Genomic DNA, 24414 nt, shown 5'->3' with positions numbered 1-24414 from the left:
AGAGGAGGGGAGCCAGCGACCGCGTGCGACTCGGAAGCGGAAGTTGGCATGTCATTTTGTTTACGGGACTGCTTTAAAATGAAAAAAAAAAGATTGAATGGTTGTTGTTTATTGCTAGCAATGCGTGTTAAGTTGTTACTGTGATGATTACATAAATATATTGCTCATTTTGCCTCATCTAATATGGCAGCGGAGTGACGTCAAATACAACGCCCAACGCCAAGTCTCCTGCAGTGCTAACATCGTACCAGAGTTAGCTCTACTAAAAACTACAAGCCTGCTAACTGTCTAATTCTATAAGCTCGCTCATTGTAAGCCAATTCTGACCGGACTCCCTTAGGCGGCAGAATTTATATAGGCTTCGAAACGTAATTAAGCTTCCAATAAGCTCTTTAGTTTACTTTTTATTGTGGCGAGGTCTGTCACGCTAGCTTTGTTGCTGACAGCAGCCTAGCACCACTGTAGTTGTCAACTATAATGGTCCACCTAATTTTATTTCACTGGTGAAACTTCTAGTTATACGTTTTAATTTGGTTAAAATGGTAACTATACATAGCTGTTTGTGGTATAAAGTACATAACAGTGAGTTAGCTGTTTTTACACCATATATGTATGCACAAACTCCAGTCGATGCGTTTTTCCTCCATGCTCAAAATTTCATTTAATTATAGATAGAGACGTACAGTGCGGATCTCAAAATGTGGAGCCTTCAAAAAGTGTTACTCTTTACTGGAGTAACTTCAAATATGATCATCATAAGTGTACACATGCTTGAGTTCTGCCAAAAGGATGAGCCCGACTGTCAAGGTCAAGACACATCTCCGTCATCCCACATGATCAATTCCAGGTGGAACACGAGTATTTTGAACCTCAAACGCAACTTGGACCATTTCAGAGTTTCCTGTGAAAAGCTCAAGGGTAAAAATAACACAGACTCAAGCTGCTCGTCATCAACATGACCCTTATGTCCTGACGTCCTTCTTGTAGGAGCTTTTCCAATTGACCAAGCTCGAGGGAATTTCATTCGTTCTGTGACGAACTGCATTTTCTCTGAAGCCTTTCCGACTCCGCTGAAAGGTCCAATAAGACTGGCTGCAGTTTCGAAGGTTACTACTACAGTGCCTCCTTTTTAAAACCACTAACGTATATTATAATTTTATTCCATGAGTATGTATGTCTATACCTGTATGTTGTACATTAAACTTGTTTACCGCCCTCGATTTATAGGATGCCTTGGAAGGGCTCTTGGATTTGGATGTGGCTGTGATCGTATCTGACAAATTCAGACAGTACGTCAGCGGAGGAAAACTTTTTCCTGGCTCTGAGCCTCTGGCACACAGATATGGAGGCCATCAGGTACACTTTTCACACATTTCTCAACCATTTTTGAGAAGCAAAATAAACCTGTTGTAATTCTAAAGAAATTGTGGGTCCCTATGTTCATCTGTCATTAGTTTGGCTACTGGGCAGGTCAGCTGGGTGATGGTCGCGCACATCTTCTTGGTCATTACACAAACAGGTAAGAGAATATTAGAATAGAAATACTGTATAATTGAATTGTATGTCTGTTTTGTCAAAGAGTCGAGATGAATGTATGACAACATATTTCCAGAAAAGGAGAAACGTGGGAACTGCAGCTCAAAGGTTCTGGAAAAACCCCGTATTCAAGGTACTTGGTTGCTGTTTTGGGTTCATCATGGGAAATCTGCCAGGATGAGACAAATGATTGACATCAGCATTCCTCGTAAGGTCCGGTGACGGCCGAGCAGTTGTTCGCTCTTCGGTCAGGGAGTTCCTGTGTAGCGAGGCAATGTATTTCCTTGGTATCCCTACCAGCAGAGCCGCCAGGTGAGAAAAGCTGCAAAAAAGGAAGGAATTGTAAACTGTAAAGTTGCAGTTTCAATTTGAAAATCAATTTTAAATTTTAAAAAAAAGCTGTTAATGTGTGACTAAAAATAGCTTGTTGTCAAAAAACATTTTGAATTCAAGAACAAATTCTACATTTTTGAATAAGTGAAAGAAAAAAAAGTTTTCAAATGTAATATAAGATGGTTGAATATTTTCAAATAAAGAAAATCGTAAATGTTGGAGGAGATAAGTAAATAAAATAAGATAAAAATATTTTGTACAGTATATTTGAGAATTTAGTCGATAAAAGTAGTCGATTCTGATGAAAAATATTCAATAAAAGTTATAGATTTTAATTTTAGAAAATGTCATGCATTGCAGAAAAAACAGAGAATCAAAATATATAATCCTTGTCTCACCCCATAACGCTTTTTTTGTTGTTCTCAGCTTAGTTGTGAGTGACGAGCCCGTTTGGAGGGATCAGTTCTACAATGGCAATGTGAAGACAGAGAGAGGTGACTTGGATTTGGATTTTTTTGTGGGAATTGTGATTAGCACATCTCCTGGACAACAGACCGTATGTCGTGTAATGTCGTGTTGCGTCATCAGGGGCCGTGGTGCTGCGCTTAGCCAAATCTTGGTTCCGAATCGGCTCCTTAGAGATTTTGTCTCAAAGTGGGGAGTTGGATCTTCTCAGGTGAGCAAAACCAAAAAAAATGACACTTTTTAAGAAAAAAAAAATTCCATCAATAGTTTTTTAAATTATTATTATTTTTTTGTATTTCAGAAAGCTGCTAAACTTTGTCATTGCCAAATATTTTCCTTCCATCCATACCAACAAGTCTGATAAGTATTTGGTGAGCGATTGTATAAAATGTTGCGTTGAACCGTCCATCCACAAAAGTATATGAAAGTTTTATATTTTTGTCTCACATTTTGGTATTTTTTCCAAAATCTTTTACTTTTTGGGTGTATTGTTTTTTGCATTTTTTTTTTCGCTCATCATATAATATCCCTTTTTTTCCCCTTAATATTTTTGCTTTTTTCCCCAGGCGTTTTATACATCGTTGGTGAATGACACAGCCCGTCTAATGGCTGAATGGATGTCAGTGGGGTTTGCGCACGGTAAGAAGCTCAAGCGCCTCCCTCGGACGTTTGTCCGCGGACGACTTGAAATTTGCCATCCGTCCCCGAAGGCGTCTGCAACACCGACAACTTCAGCCTGCTGTCCGTCACCATCGATTACGGCCCGTTCGGCTTCATGGAAGCGTATGACCCAGGTGCGTTTGCGGACCTTTGTCAATTACGCGTTCGTCCGCCGATGAAAGCTGTTTGATTTTCGAAATGGTTGCAGATTTTGTGCCGAACACGTCAGACGACGAGGGAAGGTACAGTTACGGAGCTCAGGTCCACGCTGGACTCTTCAACATGGAGAAACTATTAGATGCTCTCAGGCCGCTGCTTTCTGCAGCTCAGCAAGAAGTGTAAGTAAGCTTGTTATTTTATAATTATTCCTCAACTTCCACTTGCAGGGGCTGCAACATAAAATCAATGCTGGCCTTCAAAAGGAGTTTGTTCTTTATTTACAGGGCTGAGATGGTTTTAAAGACATTTCTTGACATTTACCAAACGAGGTAAAGTGAACTCTCCATGTCAACTACTGGAATACTTTCATACGGTAATACATATTTATTTCTGAAATGTATCTGCTTCTAGGATGCAGCAGCTCTTCAAAGCCAAGTTGGGCCTTCTTGGGGAGAACACGGAAGATCAACATCTGGTGGAGCACCTGCTTCAGGCCAGTTTTTACTCGCACGCGCCACACAACACATGCAATGACACAAAATATGATACCAAAAAAAAAAAGTTTTTCGCTGAAAAATAAATAAAACAAAACAAAAGTATTAAAGAAGTACATCGATACATGAAAAGAAATAGAAAATCTAACAAATACAAAAATTGAAAAAATCACCCCTCCCTCCAAAAAAATCAAACATTTTATGAAAACAGAAAAGTAGGATAATTGACCCGAAAACTATTTTATGAAAAATACAAAGAAATCGGATGATAATAAAAATTTGTCGAAGCAATGCAAAAATATTCTTCAACTCTAAATACACATGGATTATATACGTAAATCCAATAGAAGGGGGGACTTTTAAGTAATTCTTAAAAAATAGCTAAAACATAAAATACAGAAATACTGTATTAATATGAATTTAAGATCGTAAACAAGAGCTACATAAAAAAAAGACGTCTTCACTAACAAACAAGTCTCACATTTGAATGATCCGGTCAAATAGTTAATTTAATTAACAATGTCTGTTTTCATGTGCTTACTTATCTCATTCACGAGGGTCAAAATATTACAAACAGCAGGAGAATGTTGCTAAAAGACGGAATATGTTTGCGGTTCATCCAGTTGATGGAGGACACCCGAGCAGACTTCACGATGACCTTCAGGCAGCTGAGCGAGGCTTCAGCTCATCAACTGCGCCGCAGGAACTTCACACAAGTGCGACGCCCGCTGCTCTCTCAGCATCTAACTCCGTGCTGGAATAATGTCTCCTTTTATTTTATTTTTTTCTTCTTTTTTAGGCCTGGGCTCTCCAGGATTTGGCCTCGCACGGGCGCTTCTCAGATTGGCTGAACGCGTACCTGCTGCGCCTCGGCAGGCAAGCCACAAACACAGTAGAAAAGATCCACACAGTTCTTTTAAATATAAATCCATCACAACAACTTGACATGTCCATAACAGTATATAAACAGCGTAGAATCACAGTAGAAAAGATCCACACAGTTCTTTTAAATATAAATCCATCACAACAACTTGACATGTCCATAACAGTATATAAACAGCGTAGAATGATTGTGGTGTCACGCGTCAATTTATTGTTGCGCAGGGAGACGCATGATGAAGATGAGGATCGTCAAGCTAGGATGAAAAGTAAGCACACAACTGCAATACAATACGCATGCAACACTACACCACATGAATGCAGATCAGCTGTGATTGGCCTCTGGTAACATACTCGAATGGGACACTTTTAGATAAAACTCTTCAGAAAAAAATGTCTTGGTATGATAGTGATAGCCAAATAGCATCATTGTGGAAGTCGTTTTCAACAACAATGACAAAAATCCATGTTTTCCTAAAACATTCAAATATGACTTAGGCACATATGCTGTTATGCTAAGAATGGTGTCTCTTAATTGCCGGTGGGTGCGCAGGTATCCTTGTGAGTTTGTGTCGTGACAAAGTGGTGTAACAACTCTGTCGCAGGTGTGAACCCGAGATACGTGCTGAGGAACTGGATGGCAGAGTCGGCCATTCGCAAAGCAGAGAAGGATGATTTTTCAGAGGTAATTTTTTACATTTGGTGCTACTAAGAGGTAAGAGTGGGCATTTAAATGAAATGTTAAAAAAAAAATACAATTATTTTAGAAACCGTACAAAAATATATTTTATATTTTTTAAAATGTGTTTTCAAATTAATTGAAAAACCAATGGCTTAAACAAAAAACGGACTATAAATATTGTCTCCTTTATCTTCAGCTTTGTTGTTTTGTGTGCGTGGGTTGGTTGTTGTTGCTTGTGCCCACTAGGTGGCGGTGCTTTATGACATTCTGAGGCAGCCTTTCCTGACACAAGAGGCAGCAGAGCAGGCGGGCTATGCAGACAAACCTCCCTGGTGGGCCCACCAATTGAAAGTCAGCTGCTCCTCATGAGTCGCAGTATGCAGTATGCAGGTGAAAAAAAAAATACAATTTAACGTCATCGCTGTGTCTATTTATTTTTTTGTCCATTTTTTCCCTAAATACATATGAGTACAGTACTGTATTACACTTTTTTTTCCGGCTGAATTCCCAATTAAAAAAAAACTTGGTGTCAAAGGTTCAGTGGCTGAAAAGAAATTTGGGGTGTCTAGTATTTTGTTATCTTTGCTTTATGTGTCATTTTTCTAATTTACATTCCGGTCTAATATCTATTTTTTGCTTATGTACAGTATTTAGTAAAAAAATTTACGTAAACACCTAATATTTTTTAGATACGTAGCTGCTACCAAATGCTTTGACTGGTGCCATTTTCATTAGCTATTCACATTTTTTCAGGATTTTAGTCATCACCAAATATAACTTTATTTACAGTTTTTTAGATTCAGCATTTTATTTTTAAGACTACTTACATGCATGTAAACCTGATGCCAGAATATATATACACCTCTTGCACACAATGTTGGCTTCAAATTTCAAACTGTAAACTTAATGGGGGTCACGCTTCTTTTGCATGGCGCGCATCAGTTCTGACATAAAGTCACCGCCACCTCCTCCATCGCCATCTCCTCTATCGCCATCTCTTCTATCGCCATCTCTTCTTCCATGAAGAGAAGGCGTAGACCTCTTAGGCGGAGGTGGCGGCATCTTTTTCAACGACCCAGAAGGCCTCACCGGAGCCCTTTGTGGGGCAGCGGCAGCCATTGTGGGAGGGGGCGGAGGAGGTGGTGGTGGAGGCGGCACCCCCGTGAGCGGAGGCGGTAAAAATCCCGGATCGGGAGGTGGCGGCGGCAGGTTCGTGCTCTTGAAACTTGGACGAGCAGGCGGTAGGGTTTTCATGTGAGGCGGGGGAGGCGGTAGGGTCTTCACAGGTGGCGGAGGAGGTGGATGCGAGCCAAAGTTGGCCGCCGGAGGAGGTGGAGGGAGGAAGTCCGGCGGGGAGTCGTCGACGGGTGGCGGAGGGGGAGGCGGAGGGGGAAGGTTATCTGCGGCCCGGGGAGGCAGCGGGAGTTTAGTCGTTGGACGTCGTGTTTGGGGGGCAGGTTTGGGGGAAGATTTGTTTGGAAGAGGAGGACAAGCGAATGCACAGTTGGGAGCTGGTAGAGGAGGAGGAGGAGGCGGCGGAGGGGGTTGAGTTCCGATAAGTGGGGGAGGTGGTGGGGGTAGGCTTCCGCCAAGTGGGGGAGGGGGTGGCGGTAGGGTTGCGCCAAGTGGGGGAGGGGGTGGCGGTAGGGTTGCGCCAAGAGGAGGAGGAGGGGGGAAGGTTCCACCAAGTGGGTGAGGGGGTGGCGGGAGTGTTGCGGCAAGAGGGGGAGGTGCTGGGGGGAGGGTATGGCCAAGTTGAGGAGGAGGAGGCGGTGGTGGGGGGAAGTCTTCGCCTTGTGGGGGTGGAGGAGGAGGAGGAGAAGGTGACATGTTGTTTGCGTGGCCGTTGGCGACCTGGCTTTGCGATTGTTCTGTGAAACCAGAATTTAAAAAAATGTTAAAAGGTGACCCGTGCACATGTTGCGGGTGTGCGCGTGCGTTTACTTTGGCCTGACGTAACGCTGCAGCTTGCCCACGCGGAACCGACGGCCGCCTTCTTCTCGGCTGTTTTGAAGTTTTCAAACAAGTTGGAGCCGTACTGCGAGACACGCGTTTCATATAATGAACAATGTTGATGACATCATCGTCGTCATAAGAAGAAATACCTTTGCAATGCGTATTCCAGTGACCCACAGGTTCATGGTCCAGGCGTCGTCGCAGCACAAATACTTAATGTACTCAGAGTCCTTCTGGATCTGCGGATGCTACACACAAACAAACATTCCTGAATACAAAGTACCAGAAATAAATAGCTCACTATTTTCCATTCGTAAACCTGACATTCACGTGATACACTTTTTGTACATCGGTCGTTTGGGGTCGTTTGCCTTACTTTGAGCACAAAGCAAAAGTCACTGGGCGCTTTATGCTTTGCTCGGAAGTCTTTTCCGTAGTAAACGTTGACGTTGTCGAACTGCACGAAGCACACCAGGTCACGAGACGACTGAGGAGGAGGAAAAAAAAAGACAACAGATCTATGTCATATAATCCTTGTGATAATAATCCCTCGCTCGGGATTAAACATTTCTTACAAATGATTTATGACTCGATAGTGATTAGTGGACATTTTAGTGAGCTGTCTCGGTCCAGTATATAAAAATCAATATGTAGTGGTAGGCGAGTAGAAAATGGGTGACTGATTCCCAGGCCTTTGAACCCTGACCTTGGTCTTGCCTTTGGGCACGTAATAAATTCCGGAGGCTCTGAGCTGGAAGAGGCGGGGCTTCCACGACTTCTTGCCATCCTCTTTGAGGTGCAGGACCCCTTCTAAGTCGGGCACCATAATGGACGTCCCACAGAAGTTCTCCTGTTTACAGAGAGGGGTTGGGGGGTGGGGGGGGGGGGTGAGAGAGACAACTTTACATACTGTTCGTGTACATAGTATGCTTCAGTTCAAGAATATCCTTATCATAATTGACTATATCAAATTAGCGATAGATTTTTTCAAAATTCTTATTTGGCTGTCTGATTTTAAATGGACGATTAATCCTTCATGTTGAAGATAAAAGGGAACGTGTATTTTCTGTTGGTGGGCGTCACGGCGGTGAAATTGGTTTGCACGTCAGGCTCACAGTACAGGGATGCAGGGTTCGATTCCGCGTCCGCCCTTCCTGTGTGGAGTTTGCATGTTCTCCCTGTGCTTGCGTGGGTTTTCTGCGGGTATTTCAGTTTCCTCCCACATTCCAAATACATGCATGGCAGGTTTAGGAACACTAAATTGTCGCTAGGTGTGATTGTGAGCGCGAATGGTTGTTCGTCTACGTGTGCCCTGCAATTGGCTGGCAACCAGTTTAGGGTTTCCCCTGCCTACTGCCCCAAAGACAGCTGGGATAGGCTCCAGCGTGCCCGCCTCCCCTTATGAGGATAAGCGGAATAGAAAACAGATGGATGGATGTATTTTGGATCACTTTAAGTCATCAAATTTCAGGTTTAAAAATATATTTTTTTAATTGTTGTCAAAATGGGTCAAATGTGACACCAACAGTACGTCCAAATTCAAAAATAATGACCGAGAGAACAACGTACCTTGATCAAAATCTCCTTGTCTTTGTCCTTCATGTCTTTCAGCACCTTCTTGTCCTTCTTCCACAAGTAGAATTTCTGCACACAGAAGACACTCAGTGGAAATACGATCTGGCCTATCAATCAGTCTACTGTATCCATGGATTGAGCTCTACATTGACGGTACTGACCTGCGGGTTTTTGAAGACTTCATACTTGTCTGAACTCTCCTGAAAGAGGATTTGGTTCTCGCTGTCCCTGGTCCAAGCCAGGAGGGGCTCTACAAGGTGTTCGTGATCCTCAAAGGTCCTCTCTAGCACCACAACAATAAATAAATAAATAGAAGCAATGAACTATAATTTGGTCTTGAAACCTTAACCCAGGTTGTAAACCATCATTTGAAAGGTTGACTCAAAAGTCTCATTTAAAGTATTTACCTTTTTGTGAAACCCTGGCATCTGTTTCATTTAAAGTGTTCTAGTTTCAATACAATTGCACCATTGTCTGTTCCGAATGGGCTTGAAGGAATATGGGAAGATGTCCAAAAAGTACAAAGTCTTCCAATAGGACTAATTCGACCATCAAAAGCCGCTTTAGACGCCCTCACACAGACACACCATGTGCTTATGTGCACTTGAGCAATCACAGCTGAGCACCAGAGAAATGGCCGGCACGGTTGTGGTATATAGCCACCTTCCTGAGGCATTTAGTCGGACGCGAAGCAGGAAGCAGCACGCAACTGTACTTTGAACCGCGGCGGGTGCAGAGCCGACACATGGCGGGCTTTAAAGGTTAAGCTAGTCGGGTGTTAGGGTCGTGTTGGTGGAGATTATTTAATGTCATCTGTCTTGAACAAAAGTTGGAGGAAGCCTCCCTCCGTCTTTGTCTTCACTCTAGACAAACATTCATGTTGTTTTCCGACCATGCCAGGCTAACTCACACAAAACGTTGACATGTAGCAATGCTACAATTAGCATCGCGCGCGTCAGATCGGCTAAATTTAACAATCATGCGGGCAAGACGGAAATTCTCGTTTCCTCATTTTCTTTTGAATGAGGACAGGACATCAGCTAATGTTAAAAATAAGCGGGAATGAATGATAGCTGGCGCTAGTGCTATTAAAGGAAATGTGCATCTGCTGACCAAGCTGCAGTTCTGGGTTGGTCTCGTATAGGCTCCAGTCTACGTTGTAGTCGCAGTGCGTCTTCTCGCAGAGGTTGTCCAGCACCTCTCTGACGTTCTGCCTCTCATCCACCATCAACGTTTTGGAGCTGCCGTCGTTCATGCACACCTTCACCACGAGCTAAAGCACACAACAAAGTGTTACTTAGAAAACCAGTCCATTTTTTTTTCTGATGACCATTGATAATCAGTGCCTGCTTTACCTTTTTCACTTTTGCTTCTTTGAGCTTCTCCAGAGCCAGCTTGATTTTGTCTGCCTTAATCTGAGCTTCAATCTCCTCCTATGAAGCCACCAAAGAAGCAATCACCAAAATATGAGACCATAATTTGTAACCCAGAGTAGTTTTTTTTTCCCCTAGTCAGAGCTCAGAATTCCCCTTTTTTATGAAGAATGCATGAGTGGAACAGTTCTTCTACTGGATCTCATTAAGTACAATGTAAACAAGCTACCTTAGAGGTGTGCAGAACATCAAATTTGATGTAAATATGGAACATTGCAGATCATAAACTATGTTCCACTCTGCATGAGTATGATGTGTTCCAGCTGTTTGGCTTTTTTTGTGTGTGTGTGTGGAGAAAAAAAGAATCAGAAGCTGTTGTGGACTCACCATCGTAGGTTTGCTAGATTGCGGGGGTGGAGGCGGTAAAGTGGACGCGGTGGACGAGGGGAAGGCGGTGGACGAGTCGCTGGAGAGCGGAGGGTTTGAGGAGGCGGGGCCGACGCTCGGAGGCGGAAAAGGCTCGGGCTGAGGCTCCTTCAGACCCCCAATCTCGGCCGCCAGCTTCTCCTCTGTGGCGTTGAGGTCGGCCACCAAGTCGGCCATCAGAGCATCCAAGTCGTTGTCCTCCAGCTCATTCAGAGACGCTGTCATCAAATCAAGGCAAATATCAGGTCAGTAGCGGACATGACCGCTCTCGTTTACCTGTACACCAAACATATACATTTTTACATTTCGTATGTCAATATGGTACAATAAATATGATATAAAGAAGAAATATTACAGAACAATAAATATGATGCTCACGTTTGACAGAGGTTTCCACATGAACCCTTTCATGCACCAATAATGCTAACCTGTAACCTGATGGTAGTAACCGCTGTCCTTGATAAGGTGTAAATATGAAACAAAGGTAAATAAATAAATCGATAAATAATTCTGTACAGTTGCAACATTAGAAGTTAGGTAGACCATTAAATCCATACATGACATATGAAGGAACAAAAATAGGGCACAATGAGGCCCAGCAGCTATTAAATATGGTGTATTTATGAGCATGCTCACTTCCTGAAAGTAAATCAAAAGCCTCTTTGTCTGCTTGGAGTCAATAGATGTCCTGTATTGTTGCTTAATTTGTTTTATGAACCCTTCCCAACTGTAGCAGAAGTGGACTCGTGTCCTTTCGTAACCTTCCACTCACCCCGATGAACACAGAGTCAACACTTTTGCGCTTCCCGTGACCCAAAAAGTGGCTTGATCTCATTTTAATACTTATTCTTATCATTGTTTTATTGTTATAGCTGAGGCCTTGTTTTACAGCTTCAGAGGCGGACGTCAAGTTATTCGGGCCCCGACGCACAATTTAATCTTTGTCCCGCTTTTAACAGCTACCACATGTGCTGCCAAGCAACTTGAAATACTTCTCCACATGCGGGCCACAACGAGACAAACAGGACAGTCGGTCCCTCCACTCAAAAAATATACCCATGTACCCCATTAGGATGATAACCGAAATCTAATAGTTGTACTCGCTTAGTACCGTGAATGCTTCTTGCAAAGGAAGAATCAGCCCCTGATACCAATTTCACTAATTGACACAAAATTGGTTGGACACAAAAAAGTCTGAAGGCCCCATGTAAGAAAGTGAACAGGGAGTCGGCCATTTTGGTTAGAAGCAGCCATTTCAGGTAAATTTCACAGCAGAGAGCTGAGACGCCAATTTTACCGATAAAAATGAAATTTGGTGGACATGTCTATCGTGACAGGAAGCAGGATTTATTTCTTTATTTTGTTTCATTGGGACAGTGCACATTAATCAACACAAGACTAAACAGTGTAATTGCGCTGGATTTAGCATGAATGCTCGTTTTCAGCCGTAGTGCCAAGGCAGGAAGATCTTTGCTGGAAATTGAGCAGGAAGTCAATCATTTTAGTTCAAAATATAATTCCAGGGCTGTCACGGGCCAAGTTTTGCCAAACAACACCAAATTTGGTGAACACTTGAACAAGCCTCAAGGACCGATGACAAAAGTCAAAGGGGTAGTCGGTTGGCCATTTTGGTTTGAAACTGCCATTTCAGGTGAATTCCAAGGCTCTAACTATAAAAGCCAGTCGGTCCCCGATACTAGTTGACTAACCCAATTTGAAATTGGGTGGACATTGAATGATTTAAGGAACACAAACAACAATTTTTATTATGGATTGTGGACTAACACATAGCAAAGGTTTGACCTTTAGCTATTTTGCGTCATGCCAATGCTGTGCAGGTGAACTAATAAAGAACAACAGTGAACACAACATCACCATTGAGGTCCGTGAAGCCGATGGAGAGGTTGACTTCTTGCTCGGCTTCGGGTGGAGATGAGGGGGGCGGCGCTGATTCTTGTCCCAAACTCTGCCAGGGAGAGAAAAACAGTCAGTGTGTGTTGTTACATATATGCGCACAGTGCACTGTCAGCTAATCAGCAACACATTGGCGAGTGCTCTGAAGCGCGCTATAAAAATTGAAGCCAGGCCAATTTGCTTGTCGAACGATTAGGTTATGATTCTGTTTTTTGTTTTTAGATCAGATTTGGTTTTGTTTCACAGTTGACTGTCATGGTTTTGTTCTGTTTGTGAACTATAGGTGGCACTAGAGGGATTCTCCTCCAGCATCGCACCTGTTGGTCATCATGGTGATAGTTACTGGAAGTGTTTCTGTTCATAGATTTTGATCAGTACTCCCTGGTTCTCCTGCCTCCCTGTTTTTTTGGGGTCCACTACCATCGCGCATTACACGACTGACTAAAAGCCTAACTGACATGCCAACGTTCTCACCAACGACTCAACTCTTATCTGGAGCTTACATTTCACCAAACGCCCCCCCGCCCTCTCTGAGCCCCCCTCATGTACTTCTTGTATTTATCACCCCTTCCCATTTTTGATGGCGTTCAGTTAGCTAACGGCAGCCTGGAGAAAACACTTGGGGCCTATAACGCATTATTTTTTCAGTTAATTCACTTAAAAACAAACACATGCAACTTGTCGATTCCAATCTGATTTGAAAACATAGAGAAGGGAAATTCCTATATCAGTTGTCATGGTGAGGGGGCGGGGCTGACCTGCGTCAGGAGGTCCATCTCGCCCAGCAGGTCGCTGAACATGGCGTCGATGTCGTCCATCTGTCACAGAAAAGGGGACAAATCACGGAAAAGTGACTTTTTAATGACACGTTACAAATAGTTGCAGTGCAGTTGCATCAACTAAGTCTGAGATTGAACAACCAAGTCAAAGGGTAAGCAGAGCTGCGTTGAGTTTCAGTTAATGCTCAGATTGGTGTTAGCTAATGACATTAGCTTCGTGATAAGCAGCACAGACTTGATTGCTGCGTGAAGTTGTCAAAGTGGTGACGGTGAGAGGGAAAGCTACATGCGCCACATTTACAATCGCCATAGTAATTGACATGTGTGAAGTGCTGCCGGCTCAAGTGAAAATGCTTTTATTGTCAATTGTAGCTTTGAAAATGTAAGTTTGTGTCATGGTAATATAATGCAATTTTGAAATGTTGTGAATATTGTATACTTAAAAATAAAATCGTGGAGGGTTAGCATGTTAGCATGTATGTTAATATCTGCCGAGTGTAAGCTGGATGGAGCTGTTATACAATACAATACAATACAATACATGCTGATTTATATAGCGCTTTCACAACAGCGGCAGCTGTAACAAAGCGCTTTACAAAACAGTTAACATAAAGTAAAATAATAAACATAACACATAACATAAAACACGGACAGTCGTGCAGTCCTAACCACTTTTCCGTCACACGCTTTGTTGTTTGAAGCAGTTTGAGATGAAAGAGGAGAGAATCAAAGTGTCTTTTAACCAGTGGATCAGAGACGTCATGCTCAAAATGTGCACACGTCGGCTACAAGCTAAGTTTCAAAGTCAACAAGAAGCTGTAGCATCCATTGACGAAAAAAGAGATTGGTTCACTTCTCCTGTCCCATGGAAATCCATTTCAATTCCAAGCGGCGACTCACGGTTCCAAATACGCATCGGCGCTCTTCGCCAACGCTCCTCTCTCCTCATCCTCAACTTCAGCGGCCATCCATCCAGCCGCACCAACGCCAACTGTCCAACAGCGCTGACATAGCCACTGAACAAATCGGGGTTGTGAAAAATGCTGCCCATTACTGGCGCAAAAAACACAAGCGCCCCAGGTCTGTCCAGCACCAACAGTCAATGGCGCCGACATTCCTCCCAATCAAAATCTGTGCTGGTACAGGCGTGCTGCCGAGAAGGCGCAACCACCAAGCACAGATACTGCTCCTTTGACGAATGTCGTGGCCAAAAAGCGCTGAAAACAGTCCATATCAGGTCCACACGATGAAACAACACACATGTGACAAACGGCAGGCGAGGAATGTGCGGAAGGAGCCGAGCAAATCCATTTGAAAGGATCGTACGATGCGTGAAACACACGTGACATTTTCTGTGGCTTTTGAACGCCTTCGCTGACATTACATTTGCATGCGGGGTCCAGAGACCGCGTTAAACAGACACGCAACACAATCACCCAGGCTCCACGCAAAACAGGACGGGATCAAAAGTTAGCTTTTGTTTTCAATAACCCGCGGCCATGTTTTTCTTTTCATGGTGTCTCTCTCTTCACAGGCTTGTTTGGGCTCGCGGAGGTCATGGTTACTTTTTGATCTGGAGCAGAATTCAAGCCAATGTAATCATTTCCAAAGCAAAGGTATGCTACATTTTAAAGGCCTCACTTTTTTTTTTAACAAAATCCTCTTCAATTCTCATCGGAACGTGCTTGTGTCACTGCTTTTAGGTTCGTATCACTTCCACACCAAAACAACTTCACCTCTGAGGAAGAGGAAGTGGTTGCTATTTAGCACTCGCTATGTTGTAATGCTTAAGCAAATGACGACAAAGTCACAACCATACAAGTACCGGTAATGTGTATTTGTTTTGTTTTTGATTACCACAAAATTTTGGCAAAGCTTTGGGAACACACTTTGAAAGTAAGTCCAGTGTTTGTCTTCTTCCCCAGAACACATTTTGCAAATTCATAAAAGACAGAAAAAAATTTGTGTGCACAGAAATGTCATTGTTGTTATAAACTAAACCTAATCGCCCCGCCCCCTTTCGCGACTTCACTTTGCCAGTCATCAAGTGGCGTACAGAAACGTGATGTCATCATGTCAAAGTCACACTCGGTAGAAATGTGTGAAAGCCGACACCCAGTTTTAGTGCGCATTTTATACGCTTCAAAGCACAAAAGTACTTGTCCCGATATTTTTTGTCCTTCAATTGCAGCCAGTGAACCAAATGACTTTTCAGTCCGACAGGTATTATTTTTGCATGATTATGATTATGTCTGCGTTCTGCCCATGTGTCTCTTTGCACCATTGGGCCCCTTTTCCGCTCAGCAATACGCTATGGGTCAGTTTAAAAATAAATTAAAAAAAGATACAACACGAAAGAAAAAACTAACCACTTCTGGCATTCACCCATTTAATCAAAAAAATTTCCCAGACATTTAAAAATCAAAATCAGGTGTCATTGGGAGCCCTTTTAAGTTACCAGTAATGAAAAAATTTTAGAGCCCTGTAAATTAAATCATTATTGTCCTTCACAAATGTGACCGGTGGGATTAAATGGGTTAAGAGAAATGTAAAATAAACCACAGGCGGGCGTGTGACTTCTGCATTTACGTTATCCCTGCTCGCTTCGACTTTATCTTTTTATATAACGTAGGACTCACATGTGCAAGAAGGGTCCACACACACACACACACACACACACACACACACACACACACACAAAATGTCTGTCCTTTGTCTATGCAATGCTTTTGATCTTTTTAAACCTTTCGATAAAAATTTCCAACATGTTTTGAATAAAAGCGCATCTTCTTGCCACCAAATGTTCCAATGTCAATAATTTCAAAATTGTCGCAATGAATAACAAAAGGACAGAAAAGCAGAAGCGCTACTAACAAATCACTTGAACTCACCTTTTCCAATCTGCGTGTGTGTGTAAATATACTGTATATAAATAAGGGTGGATGTATATATCCGTCACGAAAAAGCCGTCATGGACATCAGTTTAAAAAAAAAAAAAAGAAAAGTTGTCCAGCAAAACAAGGCCTCTCAATAGCGGCGAGCGTTATTTTTCGGGTGTGTTGCCGAGCGTTAGCTCATCCGCTGCTTCTTTTTTTCTTTTTCTTTTTTGACAGCCTCCTTCCTGCCCAATGCGGAAGTTCACGTCCAGACCTGCCGCTACATTCCTGCACAACACTTTCACAACACTCGTGTCTGGGCCCGCGACCAACCGACAGCCTGTTCCCGAGAGTTTGCTCAACAATACCGAGTGTTGCTGTTAATAATTGACCCTCAGTCAAAAAAAAATGGATTGCACACAATCTGTCATCCCCCTTGCAGATTTGCCAGTACGCGGGGCGTGGCAAGCGCCGCAGGAGGAAGCTCGCTGGCATCGTAGTGTAACTGTTCACACGGCTGACCTCCATTCCTGCGAAGTAACCAACAGTGAGGTTGGACTTTAACGCTTGCCTTTCTTTACGTGCCTTTTGGATTGACTGGTACGGCGTTGGTCCTCCAAGTTTGTGCTGCTAACACAAACCGCTTTCTTTGATTGACAAGACATTTTTCTTCCTGCGGTGCTTCCAATCAGCAGAGAATATCTTGCGGTGGGGCCAGGTCAAAAGTATGGCGGGGGGTACAGCGAGCAGAGGCGGGCTATAGAGTTCTGAGTTGCAGAGGAAACTCTTATCTGAGTGGCGGGTGGGGGTGGGGGGTTCGGATGACTGCTTTATTTGCATCTCTTCTTGAGTCAACTTGGGAGGCCCATCAGCAGCCGTGATATGACTTTCATGTTACTACACTTGGATCTCAGCAGGACACTTCACCCCACTATGTTTTTTTTCCTTTGGTGGGGGCGGGAGCTACCTCTGCTCTGTTTTCATCTGTGCTTCAGGAATCCGGCCACCACATTCCTGAATATCATCCATGCATATGGTCCAAGGCAGTGGTTGTCAATCTTTTTTGCACCAAGTACCGCCCCCCCCCCCCCCCCCCAAAATAGCCCTCCAAATACAAAGTCGATGACGCAACACAAAGTGCGATTGGAATAGACCATTGTGGAAAAATAGGTGACTCCAACTACCGTCACATCAACACAAAAATTGCTCCTCTTTCAGTGTAGTGTCCTATATTCGTTTTATTGAACCACAAAAACATCGAGCGGTTGTCAAGGAAGAAGCAGGTTGCCATGAAAAGAAAAAAAATAAGGCGAGACAGGATTTTTGAGAGGCTGGTTCACCTCATTTAGTCCGTCTTGGAGGGACTAAATTTGAGACCGTGCATTTTACATTTTCTGGATTGCGAATTGAAGATGTCCAAAGCCCTCTCGGATCACCTTTTGAATGATGCAAATTCAGCTGCCAACATGTCCTCCATTAGCAGCCATTTAACACCCTGATAAATGCTCAGAGACAGACAGCAAAACGGAAGTCGCAATTATTCATCTGTCACAGTCAGGGTGGCCCAAACAATAAAAGCTCTGTATAGCTCAGCAGCTTTATTAACTCATTCACTCCCAAAGACGTTTTTAAACGTCTTTTCAGACTTGGTCTAGAATTGGCTGGTACTGAATGAGTTAATTATGAACGTTTGATGCCGAGCAGGAGTTACTTGGCAATAAAGAAACCAAACAAAGGAGCCCATTGGCCTTTTATTTAAGCTCAGATGGCAAGCTGTGAGGCTACATACTTCCAGAACCATTGGTCACGTTCAATCCCGGCGTGCCTTTTTAGTTTGCTCTTTTACGGTGCTTTCAAAGAAATAAAACGGGGCCGATAATGGCAAAAGCAGCGGGGAGCGTTGAATACAATATCCCATTTGTCAAAGTGTGATGTGAAACGTGGGGTGTTTTTCTTTGTACTAGGCCTTGACACGCAAGCCGTTTGGCATTGAACTCACTGGGCGGCTACCAAGCGCAAGGGAAAGATAGCATGGAGAAAACCACTACCTGAGTTTGGGTCCACTCATTCCTCCTGTGGGCGTAAATAAGGAAATAGCCCTGGAGGGGAAGTATACCTGACTTCACCCCTAACATAGCTGAGATTTATTGGATGATATAGGATGGTTGAAGATTTTCTATTTTAATGTCTTTAGGAACAGTGGACATGCGCTAGGATGGTCTCCCATTTCTTGACAGCGAATCTAGTTGAGGGAAGCTGCGCCGAGTGCACGCTTTTGAAAAATGTCTTTAGCGGTATTTCTTACCGTCGCGATAGCCCCACTAGTCCTTTTGTATTCCTGCTTTGTGCCGTAGTTAGATGTGTATCCGTGTACAAGGGGGGCTAGGTGTTGACAACACGACAGTAACCGCGTTTAAGGACTAGCAGCTGTCTCAACATTCAGGCGTTGCTGAAAAACACAAGAAGAATAAGGGGGGAAAAAAACAACTAAAGGGAGCGCGAGGTTCACAGGAAAGTCAACAGTGAATCAAATGAAAAGTGACAGTCTAGGGGGGAAAAAACCTAAACAACAAGATTCTGCCCTCTACTGATCTATTTATCTAGTTAGCATACAATAAATACAGTATGCATTTTTACTTACCGGTAACTTAATTTGGCCAGGCCATTCAACTAACTTTGTCAACTTGGTCAAGCTAGCGTCGGCTTTCCGGAAAAGTTCCGGACAGAATTGGGATTCCACAATCGCAGACACAGATAAGAAAAAATATATATTTATTTACAAATAAATGCAAAAGCGACAAAAGTACAACAGAGGAAACAAAGAGCCAGCAAAAAGTGAGAACAAACAAAAAAATTGTTGCTCACTTGGTCGTTGCTCGTTAGCTCAGACAATTAAATTGGGCCAGTTAGCTTGTAAATTGTCTCTTTCCGAGGATCTATTTATTATATATTATATTTATATATTATTGTTTTGTGAACAATATTTACTTGTTTTTGATGTGTAACTGTTACTAACTTTTTTTTTTGTAGCAACGTGAGTGGCCACGGTCTTTGTGGAATTTTCTCAAAACCGTGAATTGAGCATTTCAAACACCCCTGCTGGCTAGTTAGCAATGTAATGAACCCATTTTTCTAATAACTCGACAAGATACTTTCCCTCCAGATACTAATTTTAACCTGCAGCTAATTTAAGTCAAGTTTGCTTTTGCAGGGAAGTCTAGCGCTCGACAAGTATTTTGGCAGATTGTGTCTGTCATGGACAAACTCTGACATCATTTATGAGGCTCGATTTCTTTGTGGAGGGGATTCGGTTTAGATTCTGGTCGCTGGTAGCTATTGGCAGGCGAGGGGTTAACAGACGCCGTGAAACCTGATGCTAATTAAGCTGCAGGAATGCCATCATCACACGCAGACGTTGCAGAGTTTGGGAGTCCGCTGCTCAGAGGAGCTCGAGAGGGGCTCTGGCTGGAAGGCGCGTTGTGCAGGATGCTCCATTTCATGTGGAAGAGTCTGAACAAAGAGCCGAGACAAGAAAGGTAAATAGCAACTCTGAGGTCAAAGTCAACGTTGAGCTACTTTTGGCTGCCATTGTTGTTGTTGTTGTTGCAGGGATACAAAGGTTCCAGAGTTTCTCTCTTTATTTGTCTTGCTGAGAAGAAATTTGTCTCGGGAGTAAAAAAAGGGACAGCTGCCGACATAAATCCAGCTAATCAAACATCACAATCGGTATATAAATACTAGATGCACATTATTGATTGTATATGTTGATTAGTTTCATTGAATAGGTTTTGCTGTACTTGCGTTGTAGTACCATATAGCTTTGGCCGGGGTCTAATAGTTCAGACTTTTTTTTTTTTTCACTTTTACAGACTTGTTAAAATATGACCTGAGCGGTGACCTTTCGCTGTATTTTTGTTTTTAAATTCAAGTAAAGATCAGATTTTTAAAATTGAACGGTTAAGTTGCCGGACCAGCAGGTGCTCCCATATCGTTGCTCTGTCACCCAAAAAAAAAATATCATGATTGTCAAACTTAGCCTCTTCATCTTACAGTGCACCTTTTTCCGGTTCTTTTTTTTGTGAAGCTATGCTCCATTATTCACTGAAAAAAATGCTCTGGTGGGATCCTAATGCTGAAGTGAATTGAGGGGCTTCATTTAGATAAAAGTAGTTATTTGCCACCATCATATGGCATCTTTAAGCAATTATAGTTCAGTGTAAATTGTTGGATTTTTGCTTTTACAGTATATGACGCAAGATGTTGAAGTCATCGCTGCTGTTGCTCCTGGTCCTTTCGTCTGTGCACTCTGACTGGTGCAAGGGGGGCCATTGCTCCGGTTCTAGCACCGGAGACCCACGACCGTGCACCGGCGACCACTGTCCCTCAGGCAGGTCGAACAGACCGCCGCGTCACGCTCAGCCCGGCAACCGACATTCCGCGTCATCCTCGGGAAGCCCTCGTCTGAGGAGCTTCGGCGCGGCCGTCGCACCGGCGTGCACCGATGCGGACTGCGCAAGGGCGCCCAAGACAAGCAACCAAACGCGGGACTGTAAAGGCTTTGAGTGCCGACTCCCGCTGAGGATCATCAGACCCAAAGAGCGCACCAGGGATGGGGCGCGGAGCTCGCCGCCCTCTCCTGCGGCCGTGCAGCCTCCTCCAGTTCATCTGGCTGACAGAGCTGCGCAGTTCCTAGGAGATATCCCCGAGTTCGGGCCCCCGTCTTCGGAACTCGGTGGTGCCCCTCTGGGGGTCCAGCTCACCTGTGACGTCAAACCAGGTCAGCGTTAACTTCTTCAATTATGCATCCTGTAAAGCAATTTCAACAACGTTCCTGTTCCAGGAGAAAATGAAGTCCCCTCAGAGGACGCCCTCATCCTCCATCTCCAGCTGGCCAAGGGTCAGGAGAAACTTGTTGAGGCCCTGCGGGCGCAGCAGCTTCTCATCAGCGAGCTGCAGCAGAAGCTGGCTGACCAGCAGGAGGCGCTGCTGTCGCAGCAGCGCGACGTCTTGACGCAGCAACATCGTATGTACGAGCAGATGGACACGGTCAAGGCCCAGTACGGCCTCCTGACGGACGTGCTCAAGCAGGCGTCCTTCCAGGGCCTCCACGGGGAGCTGCAGAACTACTTCCAGAGTCACCTGGTTGGTCTCCAAAGTCAGGCCCGCGGCCATATGCACAACGCCGTCCATAAGGTGGACACGGACGCTAAGGTGATGGATGTAGTGGGCGAAGCTCATTTCCCCCAACTGCTGATGGGATGCGCCGCTGCTTGCCAGCCAGACCACTATTGTGACTTCCAGAGCGATCCACCGCAGTGCCACAAGTGCACCGTGTGTCCGCCAGGGTTTTTCCTTATCTCACAGTGCTCGCCGACCATGGACACCATGTGCCAGGTAGTCACTGAGCTGACAAACCTCCTGCAAGTTTTCAAAACATGTACAGCATTTATTTTTTTCCATTTGCAGTTCGGCAGCATTGGTAACAAGTATAGTCATACCTCGGGTTTCGACCAGAATCCGTTCCAGAAGGCTGTTCGAAAACCACGCTCTTTTAACTCATTCATTCCCAAAGACGTTTTTAAACGTCTTTTCAGACTTGGTTCAGAATTGGCTGGTACTGAATGAGTTACAAAAAAATCTTTATTGAACACGTCTGCTCACAATGGAACGCTACACGAGGAATTGTAGAAGTGTGTCTTCCTAATGTCTCCTCTTGACTTTTTGTTTCACAGGACAGAGATGAATGTCTCGAACTAGCAAACATCTGCGGCGAGCGAGTCAAGTGTCTGAACACTCCAGGTTTGTGAACCGCCGACAATCACCAGCAACTGTTTTCTGATGTCTTGATACTATTTTATCCTGCGGCCTCAGGAGGCTTCCGGTGTCTGGGAGTGTCCCAGAAAGAAGCGGAAACGGGCTTGTGCGGCCACGCCTACTTCTACAATCAGGAGCTGCAGGAATGTCAGGCCTGCTCCGACTGCGAAGGCCATCCCGTCGCCTTCCCCTGCACGGCCGTCACCGACACTGTCTGCGGCTCTCCCCCGGGGGCTCATCTCTCCGAGTCCTGGAGTGCTAGCATCACTGTCCCCTTAGCCCAGAAGTCCGGAGGCCACATCTTCGCCGGGCTTCAGCTCAGCGTGCGAGGCAAGGAACATAGTGATATTCTGTCCAGCGAGGGTGGCCAGGTGACCTTCCGGCAGCACGGACTCCTGTGGCTGGACTACAACTTTGCCATCAAGCACAGCTGCAGGAATTTCCTCCAGGTGGGCTTGAGGTTCAACAGTAGCCAGGAGGAGGAGGATCGGGAGCTGAGCGGGGTACGCGTGGAGCAGCCTGAGGGCAAGTACTTCCAGGGCGTAAGCGTCAGCGGCGGGGTGGAGGTGGAGCCCAATGACACCGTGAGTCTTCTCCTGAGGAGCCCCAACCAGTACTGCAACCAGAGCACAGACGTTCACGTCTACGACACGGCCGCGCCGAACTTCAGCTTGCTCTGGTTGTCGCACGACACGGGTGCCGTGGCAATGACCGCCGAGATGTCCCTGTTAGCGCAATATCAGTCCAGCTACTCCCCGACGTTTCGTGCAAGTTCATTATCCGACCCTTACATAATAGGCTTGACGCACGACAACCGCGGCGTGCGCTTCACGGAGAGCGGCGTGGTCAAGTTCGTCCTCCAGCAGGCGCTCTACGCCATGGGGCACACTTGCGTCCGCGAGGGTTTCTTCCTGATCGCCTACACCAGCCGCAACGGCACAGGCCAGGAGGTCATGCGCGCCTTTAAGACAGGCGTGAACTACAGAGACACCTCCATCACCTTGGCGGGAGCTGTGGCCGTAGGCGCTGGCGACACGCTCAGCTTTGAGATCACGACACCGCCGCAGTGCATCGTCCGCTACTTTGGTGACGGCACCGGGATCAGCACGCTCAGCCTGGTCTGGCTTCCCTCAGCCGTTGCTTCCACGTTGACCGCCACGGTGGCCAAGCTTGGCCTCCCCTTCGGAGCGGTCCGCAATAAGCCGCTCTCCTTCCAGCAGATTTCTCCAAACTCACAGCAGATCCGCCTGGCCGGTTCCGGCGAACCAAATGGCCGCAAGAACTTTGTGTTCCTGGAAGAAGGCACCGCTAACGTCGCCCTGAACTTGAGGCTCATTCACTCATGTAACGTCGTTAAGGTGACTCTCCACCAAGCCGGCAATCCAGGTCCTGGGGGGACCGATCCCGTGGCTCAGCAAGTTTCGGGACACATGCCGGAAGGCAGTGAGTGGGCCAGCGTGGGCCTGAGGGCCTCCTTCCATGTCCGCAATGGCACCGCCGTCTACATCACTCTGGACTGCATCCGCGGACGCATCAACCAGATCTCGTACGAGGGCGGCACCAGCATCTCCATCCTTTGGGTTGCTGTGTGAGCCGGAGCAGACTTTTTTTTTTCCTTTTTGCACATGGTTGCCTTGGTATGATAAGAATGATGTTCTATGACTGTGTAGAATCTCTGTTATCCAGGTCCTAGTAATCCAGAAAACTTAAATGGGGATGCGGGGAGGACTGGACTCCTCTTGGTTGTTGGAGATGTTTCATCTAAAAATGCTTCTTCAGTTCTCTGTTGACCAATTCATGTTTCCAAGAGAATTCGCCACCTAAGTTTTGTACACTCAGTTCACTCATCTAAAATCATTGACCTCCCAGCTATGCCCGGTTGCCACAGGTAAGCCCCAGGGCTCTGTTCTCCGCCCACTCTTAATTTAAATCAGTAAAATCCTTCACAAATACAACATCCGCTTTCGCAGCTACGCAGATGACACATAACTGGAAATAAAGAAGACTTTCGGATTACGGGGGGGTGAAACATCTTTATCACCCAACGAGATTCCTGTTGCCTCCATTCAACTTGTCCAAATAATGTCATGTTTTTAAAATGTCGCCTTTGTATAATTTACTGTGAAAGTACTGGTTTTGTTTGAGGTACTTCGGCTACTTGAGCGGTGACCAAATTTTCTTGTGTGTGTGCGCGTGTGTGCGCGTGTGTGTGCGTGTGCGTGTATTATTTCCTATGTGCATATGATTATCCTTCCATTCCAGCACATTTTTCAAAAATATTGTTATTGGTTTTATGCTGGATATAAAACATTGATTTACAATACGACAGTTGAACAAAACAAAAGACGTTATTGGACGTGTGGTCATATTTATTTTTTATATCCGTTGCCGAACAAAGCATTAAAAGAATATGCAAATGAGCTCAATTTTTCTAGAGGTTGCATGAAAGAATGAAAGAAGCAGTATATTTTTTACACGTCGAGATGGTGACGC

General features: G+C 44.8%; 3 protein-coding genes and 1 long non-coding RNA gene across 7 annotated transcripts; 3 read left to right on the top strand and 1 right to left on the bottom strand.

Annotated features, from left to right (window-relative positions):
* The first annotated feature begins 9 nt into the window (after positions 1-9).
* On the top strand, positions 10-5582 carry LOC127592889 (protein adenylyltransferase SelO-like). The gene is made up of 19 exons (XM_052053939.1): positions 10-918; positions 988-1106; positions 1228-1356; positions 1455-1519; positions 1613-1669; positions 1750-1848; positions 2296-2363; positions 2458-2545; positions 2636-2705; positions 2901-2973; positions 3045-3128; positions 3203-3332; positions 3438-3482; positions 3565-3646; positions 4271-4363; positions 4447-4523; positions 4752-4795; positions 5132-5211; positions 5455-5582. The coding sequence occupies exons 1-19, from the start codon at positions 699-701 to the stop codon at positions 5575-5577; spliced, it is 1746 nt and encodes a 581-aa protein (XP_051909899.1). The 5' UTR covers positions 10-698; the 3' UTR covers positions 5578-5582.
* apbb1ip (amyloid beta (A4) precursor protein-binding, family B, member 1 interacting protein) lies at positions 5462-18599 on the bottom strand. Of its 2 annotated transcripts, none has more exons than XM_052053934.1 (13): positions 18413-18599; positions 13211-13270; positions 12414-12504; positions 10500-10756; positions 10095-10172; positions 9853-10012; positions 8901-9022; positions 8734-8808; positions 7871-8014; positions 7541-7651; positions 7314-7412; positions 7153-7246; positions 5462-7079 (listed from the first exon to the last, which is right to left on the bottom strand). In XM_052053934.1, the coding sequence occupies exons 2-13, from the start codon at positions 13268-13270 to the stop codon at positions 6112-6114; spliced, it is 2259 nt and encodes a 752-aa protein (XP_051909894.1). In that variant the 5' UTR covers positions 18413-18599; the 3' UTR covers positions 5462-6111. The 2 variants fall into 2 exon arrangements, with proteins under 2 accessions (XP_051909894.1, XP_051909895.1); XM_052053935.1 differs by lacking the exon at positions 18413-18599 and adding an exon at positions 16123-16347.
* Positions 6885-13217, top strand: LOC127592906 (uncharacterized). The gene is made up of 3 exons (XR_007960237.1): positions 6885-6938; positions 6972-10783; positions 12377-13217. It is a non-coding gene; the product is annotated as an uncharacterized LOC127592906 (long non-coding RNA).
* Positions 16525-24341, top strand: nell3 (NELL (neural EGFL like) family member 3). Of its 3 annotated transcripts, XM_052053923.1 has the most exons (6): positions 16525-16659; positions 19520-19643; positions 20352-20884; positions 20948-21501; positions 21840-21906; positions 21979-24341. In XM_052053923.1, exons 3-6 carry the CDS (start codon positions 20365-20367, stop codon positions 23511-23513), a joined length of 2676 nt encoding a protein of 891 aa, XP_051909883.1. In that variant the 5' UTR covers positions 16525-16659; positions 19520-19643; positions 20352-20364; the 3' UTR covers positions 23514-24341. The 3 variants fall into 3 exon arrangements, with proteins under 3 accessions (XP_051909883.1, XP_051909882.1, XP_051909884.1); XM_052053922.1 differs by lacking the exon at positions 16525-16659 and having other exon boundaries at positions 19095-19643; XM_052053924.1 differs by lacking the exons at positions 16525-16659; positions 19520-19643 and adding an exon at positions 19664-19833.
* Positions 24342-24414: the final 73 nt, after the last annotated feature.

This window comes from Hippocampus zosterae, chromosome 20 (assembly GCF_025434085.1).
Source record: "Hippocampus zosterae strain Florida chromosome 20, ASM2543408v3, whole genome shotgun sequence".
Classification (NCBI taxonomy): domain Eukaryota; kingdom Metazoa; phylum Chordata; class Actinopteri; order Syngnathiformes; family Syngnathidae; genus Hippocampus; species Hippocampus zosterae.
This window is presented reverse-complemented; position numbering and strand designations above follow the sequence as displayed.